At 43.0% G+C, this 16,360-nt stretch overlaps 1 protein-coding gene across 1 annotated transcript in view; it reads left to right on the forward strand.

Annotated features, from left to right (window-relative positions):
• The first annotated feature begins 1,282 nt into the window (after positions 1 to 1,282).
• Positions 1,283 to 16,360, forward strand: part of RABEPK (Rab9 effector protein with kelch motifs) — a 16,715-nt gene continuing 1,637 nt past the window's right edge. The window contains 7 exon segments of the mRNA XM_019636195.1: positions 1,283 to 1,332; positions 2,531 to 2,589; positions 5,003 to 5,160; positions 8,445 to 8,597; positions 11,619 to 11,653; positions 11,655 to 11,781; positions 14,502 to 14,651. Of these exon segments, the coding sequence (XP_019491740.1) occupies positions 2,537 to 2,589; positions 5,003 to 5,160; positions 8,445 to 8,597; positions 11,619 to 11,653; positions 11,655 to 11,781; positions 14,502 to 14,651 (676 nt within the window). The 5' untranslated portion in view covers positions 1,283 to 1,332; positions 2,531 to 2,536.

The raw sequence follows: 16,360 nt of genomic DNA on the forward strand, positions 1-16,360 counted from the left end.
TTTCTAGTCTAAAAGCATAAGTCCTACAATGAAAACTGATTGTTATTTTGCCCACAAACCTCTTCCAGTTTTTGTTTATGCTCAACTCCAGCGTGGTACTTTGAAATGGATCTAGCCAAAAGACACAGGGGACATCAGAGCATTCTGCTGTTCCCATTCTGGAGATGAGGAAACTAGGGCTCGCAGAGGGTTATGAGCTTGCCAAATGTCAGTGTTAGATGGTTAGATCTGGAGCCTGATTTGAACCCAAGTGTGTCCTTCTGCTTTCCACTAAGCTACCATAGTTCTATACCCCAGGAGTGCCAGTGCTTCCTTCCTTAGCTGTTTCCTGTATTTCCTAGGATACCACTGGCCTCAGCCCTCTTAAGTAATTGTGGCGTTCTCTGAAACAGGCATTGGTGAGCCACCTCTCCATTTTGAGAAAAGCCATAGGGAACCTATGGTTATGGAGACCAGAGATAATGCAGATGAACACTTATAACGCAGGACTCGTGTCTAGAGTTGGTTTATAGCTAGGAATAGCATTACACTTTACAGAGGACCAGCTCTACGCCAGCAGCTGGGCACTGAGCACTTTATATTAGCTCATGTATTTGCCACCATAACCTTGTGACAGAAATCTTATTAGCCCCATCTTACAGACGGACCACACTGAGGCCCAGAGAAAATTAACCTTCCCAAGAGATACTCTCATTGATGAACTTTTTGTTCCTTACACTTTGTACAAAACGTACCTAGTTACTTGTTTTTCTATTTAATCTCTCTCTCTAGTTTGATTGTAAGCTCCAGGAGGCCAGACACCTTGTTTGGTTCATCATAGTGCCTGCCATAGTCGCACATTCTAATTCTGGAATGAATCAGCCGTTTAAGGTGCCCAATCTTGAACTGGCCTAAAGACTGAGCAAGTAGATTTCACACCCAGGAAAACACTCCTAACTCTCCCTTTCAAAAACCATTTCTAACAGTCGCTGGAACTGAAAATATCCTAGCTCCTTTAGGATAATAGCCCAGCTGCTGAAGGAATTAGGTCATCCAAGTGGACGCCCAACACCCGGCATTTCACTTGTAAATTGTTTCCAAGTATCCCTGGTTTATGTACTCCGCTGACGTACGGTATAAGATCCCTGCAACCGCACGGCCTATTTGATCCCCAAGATGCACAGCCTGGCCTACACCCCTTTAAGGGAGCGCTGAGGGGGCCAGGCCTTGGAGGCGGGCAGGAGGGAAGCGGTTGGCCGCTTCGCTCTTCCGGGGTCTGGGATAGGACAAAGGCCCATGCCCCGCCCCCATTGGGGCGGAGCCACAGTCCGGTACTGGCCAAAGTCACCGCAGGTAATGCGAACTGGGGCTCGGGGGCGTCACAGGACTCAGGGTCTGATGCGATCCTGGGCGGGAAGCGGCCGCATCCTGTAGAAGAGTGGGCTCAGGCCGGGTGGAAAGCGCTGGGGAGGCCCTCCTCGAGCTCTGGCTCGGCCATATTGACGGAAAGGAGCCAGCCTGTTCTCTGCTGACCCAGTCTCCTGTGCCCTGTCGCTGCCACGCGGAGATGGGACTGGAGGATGGGTCTGGCAGGTGTGGTTGTGGGAAGGCCCTGGCCATACCAAATTTACTTCGCTGCACTTTGGGCTTTGGGGACAGCAGTCTGTAGCTTTGGCCAGAGATTGGATTTATCCGTTCATCTCCCAGAAATTTCATTCATTTTCTTTCTTCATCCACTCATCCCTCATTTCTACTCTATGGCGGGCCCATTGGTAGGTTCTCTGAATGAACAAGACAGGCCCAACTCTCTTGAAATTCAGACTAGAATCTAATCTAGAGACTTTTAAATAGATGATTACATTCAAGGTGATCCCTGAAATGATGGTGGTTCAGAAAGAGAAGGAAGTAACTAACTTGAGGATGTAAGTGGAAAGCAATACATCAGTTAAGGTTTTACTGAGGAGGGTTCATTTGAACTGGGCTTTGGAGGTTGATTAGGAGTTTGCTAGTGAACTAGAAGGGAAGGCACATTTCAGATAGGGGGAGCAACACAGGGTACAAGTTATGAAAGGGCTCGCGATGTTAGAGGAACAACAAATATAGCAAGAATAACTCAATATAGCAAGAAATTGTGGAGGTGAGTTCCTGGGAAGAAGGTTGAGACCAGAAGGCTTTGAATGTGATGCTGAGACCAGGATTTATCCTAGAGTTCAGTATTTCTCAGCCTTCTAAAATATTTTATCTTTTGATAAACATAAACACAACCTCTGAAAATTTTGATATGTGCTCTTTCCCAGGAAAATCACAGACACTAAAAACTTTAGCCAAAACACTTCTATAATTGTATTAAGAAAGTTGTGTTATATTTGCTCCCAAATATAACTTTATATCAAGGTTGGTAATGCTTATTCAAATTAATCAGGTCCTAGAAATTGGTACATGAACAGGAAAGGTTTTAAAGAGGGAAAGGACCTAATATGTGTATGTTTTAGGTGCAAGAGAATCGTAAATGTCTAAAAAGTAAAAAAGTGCCTTTTTTTCTTGTCCATAGGACACCATGAAGCAGCTTCCAGTCTTGGAGCCTGGAGACAAGCCCAGGAAAGCAACATGGTCTGTAAGGAAGGGTTCAGACAGAGAAAAACATAAGTTTTTGTTTCATTTATAAGTAGTTTACTAACATATTTAAACATCTATAAAAAAGGGTAGAGATGAAACTGTCTGCGGCTCCTGGTAATTAGACTCAAACTGTCTGAGAAGGTCTTTAGAGGAATGATAGTAGGGCAATAATTATCACAGAGCAGATGTTGATTTTATTACAATCCATTTACCGGGAAGAATAAGGCACTGACCATCTGGCATCCTCAGCTTTAACACTGTGTCTTCCCCCTAGGCCGTGACTCATTTTTAAGATTTTCAGGGAATTGGATTTGGATTAAACTGGCTTCACTATTTCTTGGCTGCTTGCTCAACCAACCCTTCATTCAGCAACTAACACTGGCCTGACAGGAGCAGCTGCTATGTAGGTGCAGAAGGTATAAAGGTGAACAGTCTCAGTGTAGTGGAGGTTACAGACTAAGCAGACGATGGTGATGAAAAGTGATCAGCGCTGAGGCTGTGGAGAAAAGGCAATGCTTTTGCAGGACCTTGGAGGAGAGTCTCTGATCTGGCTTCCCTGTGTCCACTCTTGCTCTCTATGCAACATAAATCCGATCATGGCATTCCCTAGTTTAAGACCCTTTTGTGCCTCCCCATTGCTCTTAGGTTCAAAATCAGAGGCCTTCAGCTGGCCCACTGGGCCCTGCATGATCTCTCCCTGCCTGTCTTTCCAACCTCAAACCCCCTTACTCATCCTTTGTTCTCAGCCTTAGTATGCCTTATACTGTCCCATGCAGGAACTGTATGTGCTGGTCTCTACCTGGGTCGCTCTTTCCCTCCATCTTTTGTCCTTCTCTTTGCCCAACTAACTTCTACATCAGATCTCAGTTCAAATGGCGCTCCCTCAGGAGGCCTCTGACCACTACCCTCTCCCACCTCTCTTTACAGTGTAAGGTGCCCCTATGATATGTTCTGTATACCCTGCACTCCTTTGTAGCACACTTAAAATTAAACAGATATTTGTGAAATTATCTGTTTAGTGTTTTCTCTTCTTAACTAGTCTGTAAGGCCTATGAAGGCAGGGAAATTTTTAAAAAGTCTTATTCACCATGTATCTGGATAGCTCTGTGCTCCTGGGTAAGTTATTTAACCTTTCTAAGCTTTGGGTCCTCTCCTCAGTTGTAAAGCTCGGATGGTAATAGTACTGTCCTCAAAGGGGTTTTATGCAGATTAAGTGAAACCAGGGTTGTAAGGAAGTTAGCAGCATGTGTGGTACATGGTTAGTAATTACTCAGGGGTGATGGGATCTGTGAATCTGGACATCAGAAGAGAGATCTGGAAAAGAAATAGATTTGGAAATCACTGATGAATATATAGATGGGTGGTAATTGAAGCCCTTAGTCGGTACAGATAAAAATTGATCAGGTAAGCCAATGCAGACTGAGAAGAGAATCCAAGGATACAGAGGGTTAGGAGAAGGCTGGCGGGAAAGGAGTCAGAGAAGGAAACAGAAAGAGCAGCCAGAAAGGCGGATAGAGAACCAAAAGGGAGGGGTGGGGGGCAGGCAGGTAAGGGGAAAGGTACTAACAGAAGGAGAGAGGAGTCAGGAGTACTGAATGCCAGCGAGGTCAGAGAAGATGGGCCTGAAAAATAGCTACAGAATTGTCTTTCCAACCAGGAAGCTTGAAGTATGTTTTCTCAGCATTCATAACTTTAGAGAATAGAATAACTGGATCCTGTATTTGATTTTTCCAAGTCCTTGCTTTGGCTTTGACTTTGGTCGAGCTTTATGAGCAACCTGGAAAAGCTCTTAGAATCAGTAAATTCTGGAGAATATTACTTGACAGAGGGAAGCATCACTGGCTAGGGGCAAGAGCATTGGGGCTCTAGGTTCCACTGTGATTGCACATAAAGCTCTAGCCACCGTTTACTGAGTCCTTTCCTGCACTGTTACAAGACTTCATCTTACTCTTCACAGGTAAAAACTAGTGTTATTCTCATTTTACAAACAAGGAAACTAAGGTTCAGAAAGATTAAGTGACTTCCAAAAGGTGACACATCTAGAAGGCACCTGAACTGGGACTTGAACTAGGTCTGTCTGAATTCACAAACAGTGCCAGGACACACCACTGAACATTTCTGGTTGTCAGTTTCCCTGTCTACCAAATGGGGACAATTACGACCCCAGTGTGTCACCATTAGGTTAATGTGAGATGAAAATAATGACAAAATTGAAAAGTCAAAGGTTACGTGCAAATGGAAGGTACTGTTATTTGTCAGGGAAATGCTGCTTTGATGGATATGATTTAAAGTGCCTGTGTATGTATAAGAGCCTTCATCCTGGTGAATATTTCATGAGGAATGGAAAGAACACACTTCTGTGTTTATTTTCTGCTCAGGCTTCCTGAATACATCCTTCCTTTGGCAGGTACACTTTGACCCCCGGTGGAGACAGCCCCTGTGCTCGGGTTGGCCACAGCTGCTTGTATTTACCCCCAGTTGGTGATGCCAAGAGAGGGAAGGTCTTCGTCATTGGAGGAGCAGATCCAAATAGGAGCTTCTCAGATGTGCACACCATGGATCTGGGTAAGACCAGCACGTGCCCCATGGCCAGAGAACGGAGCTGTGTGCCGCAGGCCACGGCCAGAGCATTCTTAGGAACTCCAGTTCAGACCAGACAGCAGAGTTTTCCTGTAAGAAAATGAACATCCCTGAGAGGTCCCTGAGGTCTCAGCAGACCCCTGGAACTCATCCACCCAACCAATACCTCTTTGTTTGGGTGGGTGGGTGGAGTCCGTATGGAGCCCTGGACATCCAGCCATTCATTCATCAAATATTTCCCTGGGAGACATTGATGACTGCACCTCTTCAATCCACATATCCAATTAATCACCAGGTTTTAAATATTTCTTACTTCTTTTGTGTCTTTCCATTTTCACTGCCTGCTACTACTGTAGTCCAAGAATTGTTCTCTCTCTACTAGATATTAACAACAGCTTCCCCTGTGGTCTCCCTGCTTCCAAGTTTTCCCCCTGTACAGGGCATTTTCCAGACCTACCTAGAGAGGATTGTCTAAAATACAAGTCCGACCATGTCGCTCCTGCATTTAAGCCTTTCCCAGCTTCATGTTTTGGCTGTCCCAAACCCACATTTGCTGCACTGAGTATCCTTCAGTTCCTTGGATACATCTTGAACTCTCGTCTTCGTCTCTAAACCTTTGTACATATTCCCTCTGCTTGGAAGCTTCTTCGCTTTCCTCTTCATCTGCCTACTATACATCTTTCAGGTGTGTGATGTTGTGATTTATAAGAAATAAGTCTAATTTAGTCTTTTCCCACATCTCCTGGCTCACAGCTCCCAAAACTCTTGTAATTTCCTAAGTATTGAGAGTGATAAAGGTGTCTTTTGTTATATTAATGAGGTGACTTTTGGAAAGCACCTGAGGATGGGATCTGGTCACCAGGAGCCCCAACCTGGTGACTAGAGGGTTGGAACTTTCAGTTGTACACCCACCCCCTATGCCCCCTCATACTCGGAGGAGGGGAGGGGAGTTAGAGGTTGAATCAGTTGCTAAGAGCGGATGATTTAATCAGTCATGACTATGTTATGAAGCCTTCATAAAACCCCAAAAGAACAGGGTTCTGAGAGCTTCCATGTTGGTGAACACATGGAGATGTGGAGAGAGCTGTACACGTGGAGCGCTACCACGTACCTTGCCCTGTGCATCTCTTCCATCTGGCTGTTCCTGAGTTATATCCTTTTACAATAAACTGGTGATTGATTAAGTAACATGTTTCCCTGAGTTTTGTGACCTGCTCTTGCCAAGACAAAGGGGTCATGGGAACCTCTGATTTATAGCCTGTCAGTCAGAAGTACAAGTAAACAACCAGAGATGGGTGCAGAGGCTGGAGCTGAAAGTTCCAACCCTCCAATCTTAGGGTTGGTTCCCTTGGCAACTAGCCTCATCCTTAGAGACTTTCCAAAAGTTACCTCATGAACAAACTCAGGTGTGGTTGACAGGGGCTTGTTACAAAAAACACCTTTATTAATCTTATCACCTAGGAAGTTTCAAGGGTTTTAGGAGCTCTGCCCTAGAATCGACAAGATCAAATATGTATTCCTGAATGTAAATCACAATGTCATAGCCACCCTCTATATTTTTATGTTATCCTGTACTTTTCCATCCTTACGTCCTTCACAGCCTTTATCTCATGTTATTGTTTGTCTTCCCCACAAGAATATAAGTGCCTTAGAAACATCATTGTGTCCCCAGCCACTACCATAGCACCTGGCACAGAGTAGGTGCTTTATAAGTATTTGGATGGATGGGTGGATGGATGGATGGATGGACAGATGGATGAATAGTTACTATGTACTGTGCACAATGGTAGAAGAAAACTGGTGACTCACATACATATTCTGTTAGGTCCATGTAATGTTGCTGTTATTGTTTTAATCTAAATTATTTACCAACCAAATGTGCAGGAATCTCCACACAAAAATTAAAATGGTTTGGCTTCTCTTGATAATTTTGGAAGATCTGACATCGGTTGGCCTGTTTGTTTATATGGCAACAATTATTTGGAGCTGGGTTGCCACCTATCAGTGGTGCTCTCATGATGTGATTTGCCACGTTCCCTCCACTCCTGGATAGGCATTTGAATTTCTACACCCTGCACTAGGAAATGTAAATTAAATATCTTCCAGCCCTCAAGAAGCTCATTGTCTAGTTCAGTTACATCGTTGTTGTCACCTCTGACTAGCTTTGTGACTCCGGCTAACCCGTCTGAACCATCTAGGTTTCAATGTCCTCTAAAATGGGCATAATAACTTGCTTCACTTGTCAGTTGTAATGATCCAACAAGATAATGCCTATGTAAGTAGATTACTAACTAAAATAACTAATGGGTTAGGTTTTTCGTTTTTGTTTTTGTTTTTAAGATTTTTAGGGAATTGGGGGATGGGAACAGCACTGGGGAATTGGGGGAAGGGGAACAGACAAGTTGCTGTCCTTTTGTTCTTCAGTCTAGTTGTGGAGGACGTTGCTTCACTGGCCCAAGTTGGCACCATCATTGCGCTCTTCCCGGGTGAGGCAGATCAGTCGCCGGCTTCTGGACGGCCGCTCACTGCAGCTGCTGGCTGCTCACGCTGGCTACACACGGTAGCCCATGGCAACCCACTGCCACAGGGGCTGCAGCCTACGCCGTCACCAGTGACACAGGGTAGCCCAGCTCCAGGTTGAGCTGTTGTTCAGCATCTTAGCTGTGGAGGGCAGTGTCATTGGCCCTCATATGTGGGATCCAAACCGGGGCCCTCTGGCGTCCCAAGCCAGTTCTTAACCATCGCGCCACTCGGCCGGCCCCCTAGCCAACTCTTAACCAATACACCACTCAGCCAGTCCCGAGATCTGCTTCTTTATGTAGATGTTTCATTCTTCTCTTCTCCATACTTTGACTTCCTTTCCTCTCTACACATGGTAGAAGATAGCCACCCAAATCCAAGAATCTGTTTGAATTCCATATTCTTGGGAGGGAGGATCTGATTGGCCCATTTGAAGTCAAGTGGCTACCTCTGACCCAATTAGCTAAGGCAAGAAAGTCAAGGTGTTAATAGTACAAACAGGACTTCTGGGTTCTACCCCTGTGGTTGGGAGAGTGGGGGCAGTTACCATAGAAGAGAGTTTGTGGACTCAGTAGACAGTCCCCAAAGTGTCTGTTTTAGAACTTTGTGGAGTTTGACCACATTCCTTTTAAAAGTGATCTGATGGTTGTGAGTTTGATCCTCTTGTCCTCACTACCCTCCCCCAAGTTTGCCAAGCAATCTGAGCAGTTGGCTGCCCCAATCTCGGACCTGGGTGAAATGTTTTCTAGGAACACACCAGTGGGATTCAGCCACCTCGGAGGGCCTACTGCCCCGGTACGAGCATGCCACCTTCATTCCCTCTTGCACACCTCACAGCATCTGGGTGTTTGGAGGTGCGGACCAGTCAGGAAATCGAAATTGCCTACAAGTTCTGAATCCTGGTAAGTAGCCAAAGGTTATTTTATTTACATACATAAATCCAATTCCAACTTCATTTCCTATGCTAAGATCCATTTGGATTGTACTAAATTATCCATTTAACTTTGTTGACCTCATAGAAAAGAGGAATTTTAACTTGTAGCAGAATCTGAAAATAACAGAATTACATCTTTTTCTGATAATATGTATAATTATCAACTTCTTAAAATCCAAAGCTGGAAGACACTTTGGAGAACACCTATGCCAAGTGAGTAGCCCAGGTTCAGGGGAAGTGACTTTCCTAGAGTCACCAGCGAGTCCATGACTAAGCTGGGCTAGAACCCAAGTCACCTAGATCAGGAGGGTTCAGATAGGGGCAGTTGTGCCCACCCCCCGCCAGGGCACATTTGGCCATGTCTGGAAACACTGTTGGCTGTCACAACTCAGGGTAGTGAGTGGGCAGTTTGCCTACTGGCATGCAGTCGGTCGAGGCCAGAGATGCTGCCATACATCCTGTAATGCATAGGAAAGCCCCCCACGATAACCAGTTATCTGGTCTAAAATGTCAGCAGTGTCAAAGGTAAGAAACCCTGCCCTGGATCCTCCTAGTATATTTCCTTTACCCCAAAATTCCTGACATGTCTCAGTGGCAGTTTAATTACGGAGGAGGCAGTTTAGGAGCATCACTACGGACAGGGTGTTGCTGCACCACCTGTGGGAGCTGGACTTGCCTTTTTGTCAGTTCAAAAATTGTTGTTGTTTTCTCTTTATAATATAATTTATATTCATTGTAAAATATTTGAAAAGTGTAAGTAAGTGGACAAAAGCTACCCACAATCCTCTGACATTAAGGCTATTAACATATCTGTGTACTTCCTTTCTGCCTTTTCTCTGCATTTGTATAAACCTGAAGTCATACTGTTTCACCCCTACACCACTGTACCTTTTTCCTTTTAATTTCACAATTACTGCATAAATGGTTTCCTATTAACCACAGTGCTTTGTAACATCACTTAATGGCTACATGATACTCCATTTTATGCCAATGCCGTAATTCCCCTATTTTTTAACGTTTAGGCTGTTTGCAGATCCTTGTCATTATAAATAACAAAGCAGTGAACTTCTTTGAAGTCATTAGCTGTATTTCAAATGACTGCCTTAGAAGTCATGCTCAGAACTAAAAGGACTAGAGAAAACACAGTGAACTTTAAGACTTTTGATACATGCTACCAAATTGCTTTCCAGAAAGCTTTTTCTAATGTATCCTCTCTCCCCAGCTTGTGTCACTCCTGACCAGCATTGAATTGATCATTTTTAAACACTGCTAATTTGATAGGCAAAAACACAAACAAAAAAAACTTCTAATTGTCTAAATATCCGACAATTTGTGAATTACTAGTAACTTGGACATTTTTCACTTGACATCAACTCTTGCCCAGTTCCCTCTGTCGACAGTAGATTTATTTGCACACAGTCGGCCTTCCCTGTCACTTTGGGATAGTAATAGTTCCTACCTTGTTAAGTTTGGCAAGGATTTATATTAACTCAATTCCTGGCACATAGTTAATCGTCAGTAATGGTTGTTGTGGTTGGCGTTGCTATGATTTGGCAGGTGGAAAATCCATCTGGAACCCTGGTCTTCTGATTTTCAATGATGGCATTTATTTAAATAAAATACAGTGAGAATTTGGAAAGCCTCTGTCAAAGGAATTGATTTCCACCAGATCCTTTTTCTCTCCTAGAAAGTATAATTTGACACCATGCCCAGGAAATATGAAAAATGTAAATGAATTATTGTAGTTGCTTTTGTTACCAAGGCCAAGTCCACCAAAAGGCCTAGGATGCCTTTGTGGTTATTTCTGCTGGCGTTTGACTTGGCAGCAACACAATCCCAGGATCTTGTGACTCTGGAGGTTGTGCACCTTCTAACTCCCCCTACGATCCAAAAACCTCCCCCAAGATCTGTAGCTATAGAGACAGTTTCATTTTGCTTTGGATAGAGACTCAGACCTGTTTGGTCTCCAGGTTCATGTTTGAGTCCCACACATATGACAGCTGCTTCATGGGGCACTTTGTATATTGAGTGAAGAACTTTACAGAAGGCACAGAATGTGCCAGGCAAGAAATAATTCTTGGTATGTTGTGGTGTACCGAGTGTGGGAGTCTTGACAGATCTGAGTTTAACCCCCTGCTCTGCTATTCACTGTGACTTGAGGAAAGGATTGACATTTTCTGAGCTTCAGTTCCCTCATCTGCAAAGCGGGGATTGCCAGGTTGAGTGAGGATGGTGGGGATGGCAGAGTGCTCAGGACTATGATTCTGCACCAGGAAGGTGCTCAGTTAATGCACCTGTTTCTGTAAAATTCATGCTTCATTCTAAAAAAAAAATAAGCTTCACTACACCTACCCAGGTGGTGAAATTTTATTCTCAAATCAGAAGAGTGGAAAATACATAGATCTTGGTGTTCCTGAAGCAGAATTTGAATCCCAACTCAACCACTTATTAGCTATGTCACCCTAAATGAGTGATGACATCTATTTCTGCTTAATTCTCTTGTCTGTAAAATAGGAAACTAATATTTATTTAGCACTTACTGTTTAGTAGGAACTAATTACTGCTACTGAAACTGTAATAACATTGTCTACTTTCTTTCCATGGCCACATATCCTGGGAAATTTGGCAAATTTGGTTTCTAGCATCTAGTGGGAATGACTTTTAGTCGATGTTGGCTCCTCTAAACGGCACAGGGCACGAGTCAGCCAAGTGGAAGAGGGTTCACAGAGAGCATTTGAAAGCCTCCAAAAACAAATTAGCCTCATTCTTAATTGCGCTTTTTCAGTCTTGGGAATTTGGGTATATCTGGGCAAATTCGAAGGGTCACCCCCTACCCATCCTTGACCTGGGTGGCATGAAGTCAGTGCCTTGGCCTACACTGTCTCCCTGAGGGATAGGGGTTGGAAAGGTGACCCTGCCTAGCCCCAGAGTCAAGGTCAGAGGCCTCTCAGCCTAGGTATTTTAGGTGTCTCCCTTCTCTCTGGACCAGAAACCAGAGCTTGGACCACGCCAGAGGTGACCACCCCCCCCACCATCCCCAAGAACATTCCACACATCATCGGCAGCCATTGGAAACCAGCTGTATGTCTTTGGGGGCGGAGAGAGAGGTGCCCAGCCTGTGCAAGACGTGAAGCTTCACGTGTTTGACGCAAGTATGGATGGGTGGGCACCTGGTCAGGACCAATCTGGTTGCAGCTTACCTGATGTAGAAAGAAGAGGTTAGAAAATGACGCCCTGGCAGAAGGTCTCACTTCCAGACTTCTTCAGTATATATATCCCTTAGCTGATATCTTCTTCCCACAGCAAAATTTGTGTTTAAAAAGGCATAAACGATCAATTTACAAATTTTGAACAGTGTAGTTTGTAAAGTAAAAAAGTAAAAGTTTCCCCTTTAGCCTTTCTTTTCCGCTCCCCAGACAGAGGGAAACACTGTTAGCAGCTCCTAATGTCTCCTTCCAGATTTTCCTGGGCATTTATAAGTCATGCAGACGTGTATATGAACATGTGTGAATTTTGAAATTATACAAAAATTTGAAACACACACATGGAATCAAATTATAAACACTGTTCTGCAGCTTACTTTTCTAGGGGGTAGGGGTACATCTTAGTAGTTGAGAAAGCATGAACTTTGAAGCCACATGACCTGGACTCAAGACCAGATCTGACCTATACTTTCTGCATTACTTTAGACTAGTTACTTAATCTCTCCAAGCCTTAGTTTGCTGATCTGTAAAATAGAGAGAAATATTATAGTGCTTACCACAAAAAGTTGGAAAGATTAAATGAGGTGATGTGAATATAGTACATAGTACTGTGCCTGGCACATAGCAAGCACCTAATGAATATTAACATTATTATTAATATTATTATTATTCCTTCATTTAATCACACATTATGGATATCTTCTAAGCACCAATTCCCTTGCAAAACCTATCCTCCTGTGGGTATGCCTTATTCATTCAGTCATTTTCCAACTGATTGACGTTTTGCTGACAGTGTTACAGTGAACATATACATTAATTTTTGTGCATTTTACCACATTTATATGGAATGAGAAGTGGAATTACTGGGTCAAAATGGTATGAACATTTAAAATTGTGAGACCTCTTGCCAAATGGCTGTCTAAGGAGTATTTATTTAATTTCTTCCTCTTAGTAGTGGGCATTTATGAATAATACTGCACAAATAACGTGATCAAAATAATTTCCATGTGTGTTTTTCAGGAAAGATGCAGCCTTTTTTGAGAAAATGCAATAAGCAAAATTTCAAACTTATAAAGTAAAATTGGAAGAATTAAGACACATCATAGTTTGACTTTTATTTTTCCAGAAAAAAAATGGGCTTTGTGATTCTTAAAGCACTTTTTAAAATTTTGAATAATATTGTCTTTGAATATATAAATAAAACTCTAAGGAAAGAGAAAAAATATGTATGTGTATACATGTATACTGTGTGTGTGTGTGTGTGTGTGTGTGTGTGTGTGTGTGTATCAGTGCATTATTTCCCATCTTTTTTTTTAAATAGCAGAGATAATTCTATATGGAATATTTATATCCTGTATTTTTCACTTAAGCATTTCCTCTGTAATGACAAAGTCTTCAACATTTTAATAAATGTGTAGTATTCTATGACTGTGGCAATAACAACCATTCACCTGTTGTTGGACTTAGACTATTTCCAGTTTTCCTCTGTTACAAACAAAGCTTGTGATGGACATATTTGGACATAAGCCATTTCAGATTATTTCAAATTGTATTCCTTGGAACACTAGGGGCTCCATGTACAATCTGCAGGCATGCCACAAATGGTAATTCAAAGGTAAATTGTTTGGCAGGCCTTTGTCTCAAATAGTTTTTGTGGCATTCCTTTAAGACTTTTCTGGTATTTTGAAATGATTAATTTCCCCAAATTCTATATATGTACAATTTTGAAGATATGAAGGGTTGTCAACAGGCAGAACACATCTGCACTATTAAGATAATAACCATGTTAATGACTCACGTATTGAATACTTTCTCTGTGCCTGTGCTTTATGTGCATTATCTCATTTAATCCACACTTCAATGCTGAGAGGTAGGTTTTGCCAGTTATTGTCTTTAGTCCCATTTTACAACCATAGAAGCTGAAGCTTAGAGTATTAACTGGTGCAAGGCCACACAGTTATTCAGTGAAATAACCTAGTTTTAACTCCAAATCCCAAGTTCTAACCATTACCCTATACTGCCACTTCAGGAGGCTCTGCTAACTTTAAAAGTAGTCTGTTTTTTCCCCTCTGCTTCCAGCAAATCAATTAAGGATAGTGTCTTGAAAAAAAACAACAAAAAAAAAACAGAATTTCCATTAGGTCTCTGCTTTCCAGGAAGATCTGAGGTCAATCCTTTTTGCATCCTTATATGTGTATTATTCTTATTGAATTAAATCTCTGCCCATCCCTACAAGCCTTGGGCACATGTAAGGAATCACTATTTAATAAATGAATGACTGAAGAAATTTGGAAAAAAACAAACGAAAACAGACTGGAAACCTAGCAGAACAACAAGCGGACTCATTCTTTTGAACTCGGAGGCGATTCTAGATTGAAGCTTTAAGGAGGTCTTTTTTCATTCAAAGGAAGGAAGGGTCTCGTAATGCCCAGGAGAAGGGGCAGGCATGTTAGGCAGTGAATTCTCCAGCCTAGGAAGTGTCCAAGCAGAGGCCATACAGGCTATAATGAGAGCAAGGCCTGGATTGGGTTGGCGAGTGGGGGTGAATGACCCCAACATCACTTTCTGCTTGGAGTATCTCTGCTTGCTGGGAGATGAGGCTTGGGTGTGTTTCTTATGTTCTTGCTTCAAAGCTTTGTCATCTGATGTCAGTGAATTTACTTTTCTAGATGCTCTGACCTGGTCACAGCCAGAGACACTAGGAAAACCTCCATCCCCCCGGCATGGTCATGTGATGGTGGCAGCAGGGACAAAGCTCTTCATCCATGGAGGCTTGGCAGGGGACAAATTCTATGATGACCTTCATTGCATTGATATAAGTAAGTAGGGCTTGTCTGCTTAAATTAAATAAAATGTGCTTTGATAGAAGGTAGCCTTGCTTTTAGGTGTGGGTAACTTGACCAGCTACCAGAATCTTCACTAGATTCTGTCAATAATAATCATGATAATATAAGCAATTATTGCCTGAGTGTTTTATATGTACCCAGCCATTCATTATCCTTCCAACAACCCTGCTCTTTCCTTAAAATTCATTATACTTTGTATTCCCCAAGTGAATTTCTTTTAGGCATTAGCCATTAACTCCTCACCCAGGAAAGGCGCGCAACTTCTAGAGTGTGTCTGGAGGTGGGCAACCAGAACTGTCATGCTAAGTAGTTAAAAACGCTGGGAAGAGGAAAGTTAGTGAGAACATGAGAATTGTCTTTAAGTGTCTGAAGGGCTGATATGCCCTAAAGAGCCTCATTCTGGGTCGTTCTTTCAGACTATGGGGTCCCTTAGGGCAGGGACTTTGTCTCTTTTGTTCCCCAGTGTATTTCCAGCACTTAGCACAAGGTCTGGCAGATGGCGATGGCGGTGACAAGCGCATATGTTAATAGGTGGATGGAGAAACAAATGAACATGTTTGGGGCTGGTTCAGACTACAAGAATTGGAACAGTAGGCGAAAAGCATGAGAACTGCTGCGTAGTGCATCCGGCTCCCTTGCCAAACAATGGGTTCTTGGGCGTGGTGTCATCTCAGGCCAGGTGACCCTGGCTGGGATTCCTGCATTGGCTAGGATTTTGGCTGGACTGAGTGATTCTCCCTTCCGGCTCTGGACCCCTGCCTTGAATTGACAGATGGAAAATATTTTCACAGAAGCGTTTCTTACAGGCAGTCAAAAGGGGTTTTAATATTTATTGTTAAAAAGAAAGTCCTTTTCTCTTGTAGTGAGGAACTGCTTTCTGACTCTTGCCCAGTTTCCTACCCAGGTAGTTCTCACACCCCAAACCCAGTGAGATCCTGCCTCATTTAAATGCTTGTTTGAAAAGATGCAAATATCCCTGCAGAGATAGGTTGGGGGTAGGTGCTGATGTAAAAAGTTACAGTATAGAGAACACAGGTTTTAGAATCAGACCTGAGCACAATTCTAGCTCTGCCATTTGCTAGCTGTTGGATCTCAGGTAAGTCTCATTCCCTCTCTAATCCTGTTCCTTATCAGTAAGAAGAAAGAGGGTAGGTGAAAGCAATAGGAATTTTACAGGGCTGTTATGAGAATTAAGCACGCAAGATACCGTGTTTCCCCAAAACTAAGACCGGGTCTTATATTAATTTTTGCTCCAACAATTTACATTTATTCATTTATTCGTGTACAGAAATCTACATTTATTCAAACAGTCATGTCTGGCAGACGATCTTAACTGGGCTTATATTTGGGGTAGGGCTTATATTACAAGCATCCTGAAACATCATGCTAGGGCTCATTTTCCTGTTAGGGCTTATTTTGGGGGAAACACGGTATTTAGTGTCTAGCCAACAATTGCAAAGTTGCTTTCTAAGGAACTGTTAGTATTTAAAAACACACATGGACTGGTCGAGTGACTCAGTTGGTTAAGAGCATGAGCTCTGAGCAACAGGACAGGGTCACTGGTTCGATTCCCACATGGGCCAGTGAGCTGCACCCGAGCTGAGCTGCCACTGAGCTGCCGACAGGTAGCAGGATGGCTCAGCTGGTGAGAGCTCGTGCTCCTAACAACAAGTTTTCCGGTT

Source organism: Hipposideros armiger, unplaced genomic scaffold, assembly GCF_001890085.2.
Source record: "Hipposideros armiger isolate ML-2016 unplaced genomic scaffold, ASM189008v1 scaffold_3, whole genome shotgun sequence".
Lineage (NCBI taxonomy): Eukaryota > Metazoa > Chordata > Mammalia > Chiroptera > Hipposideridae > Hipposideros > Hipposideros armiger.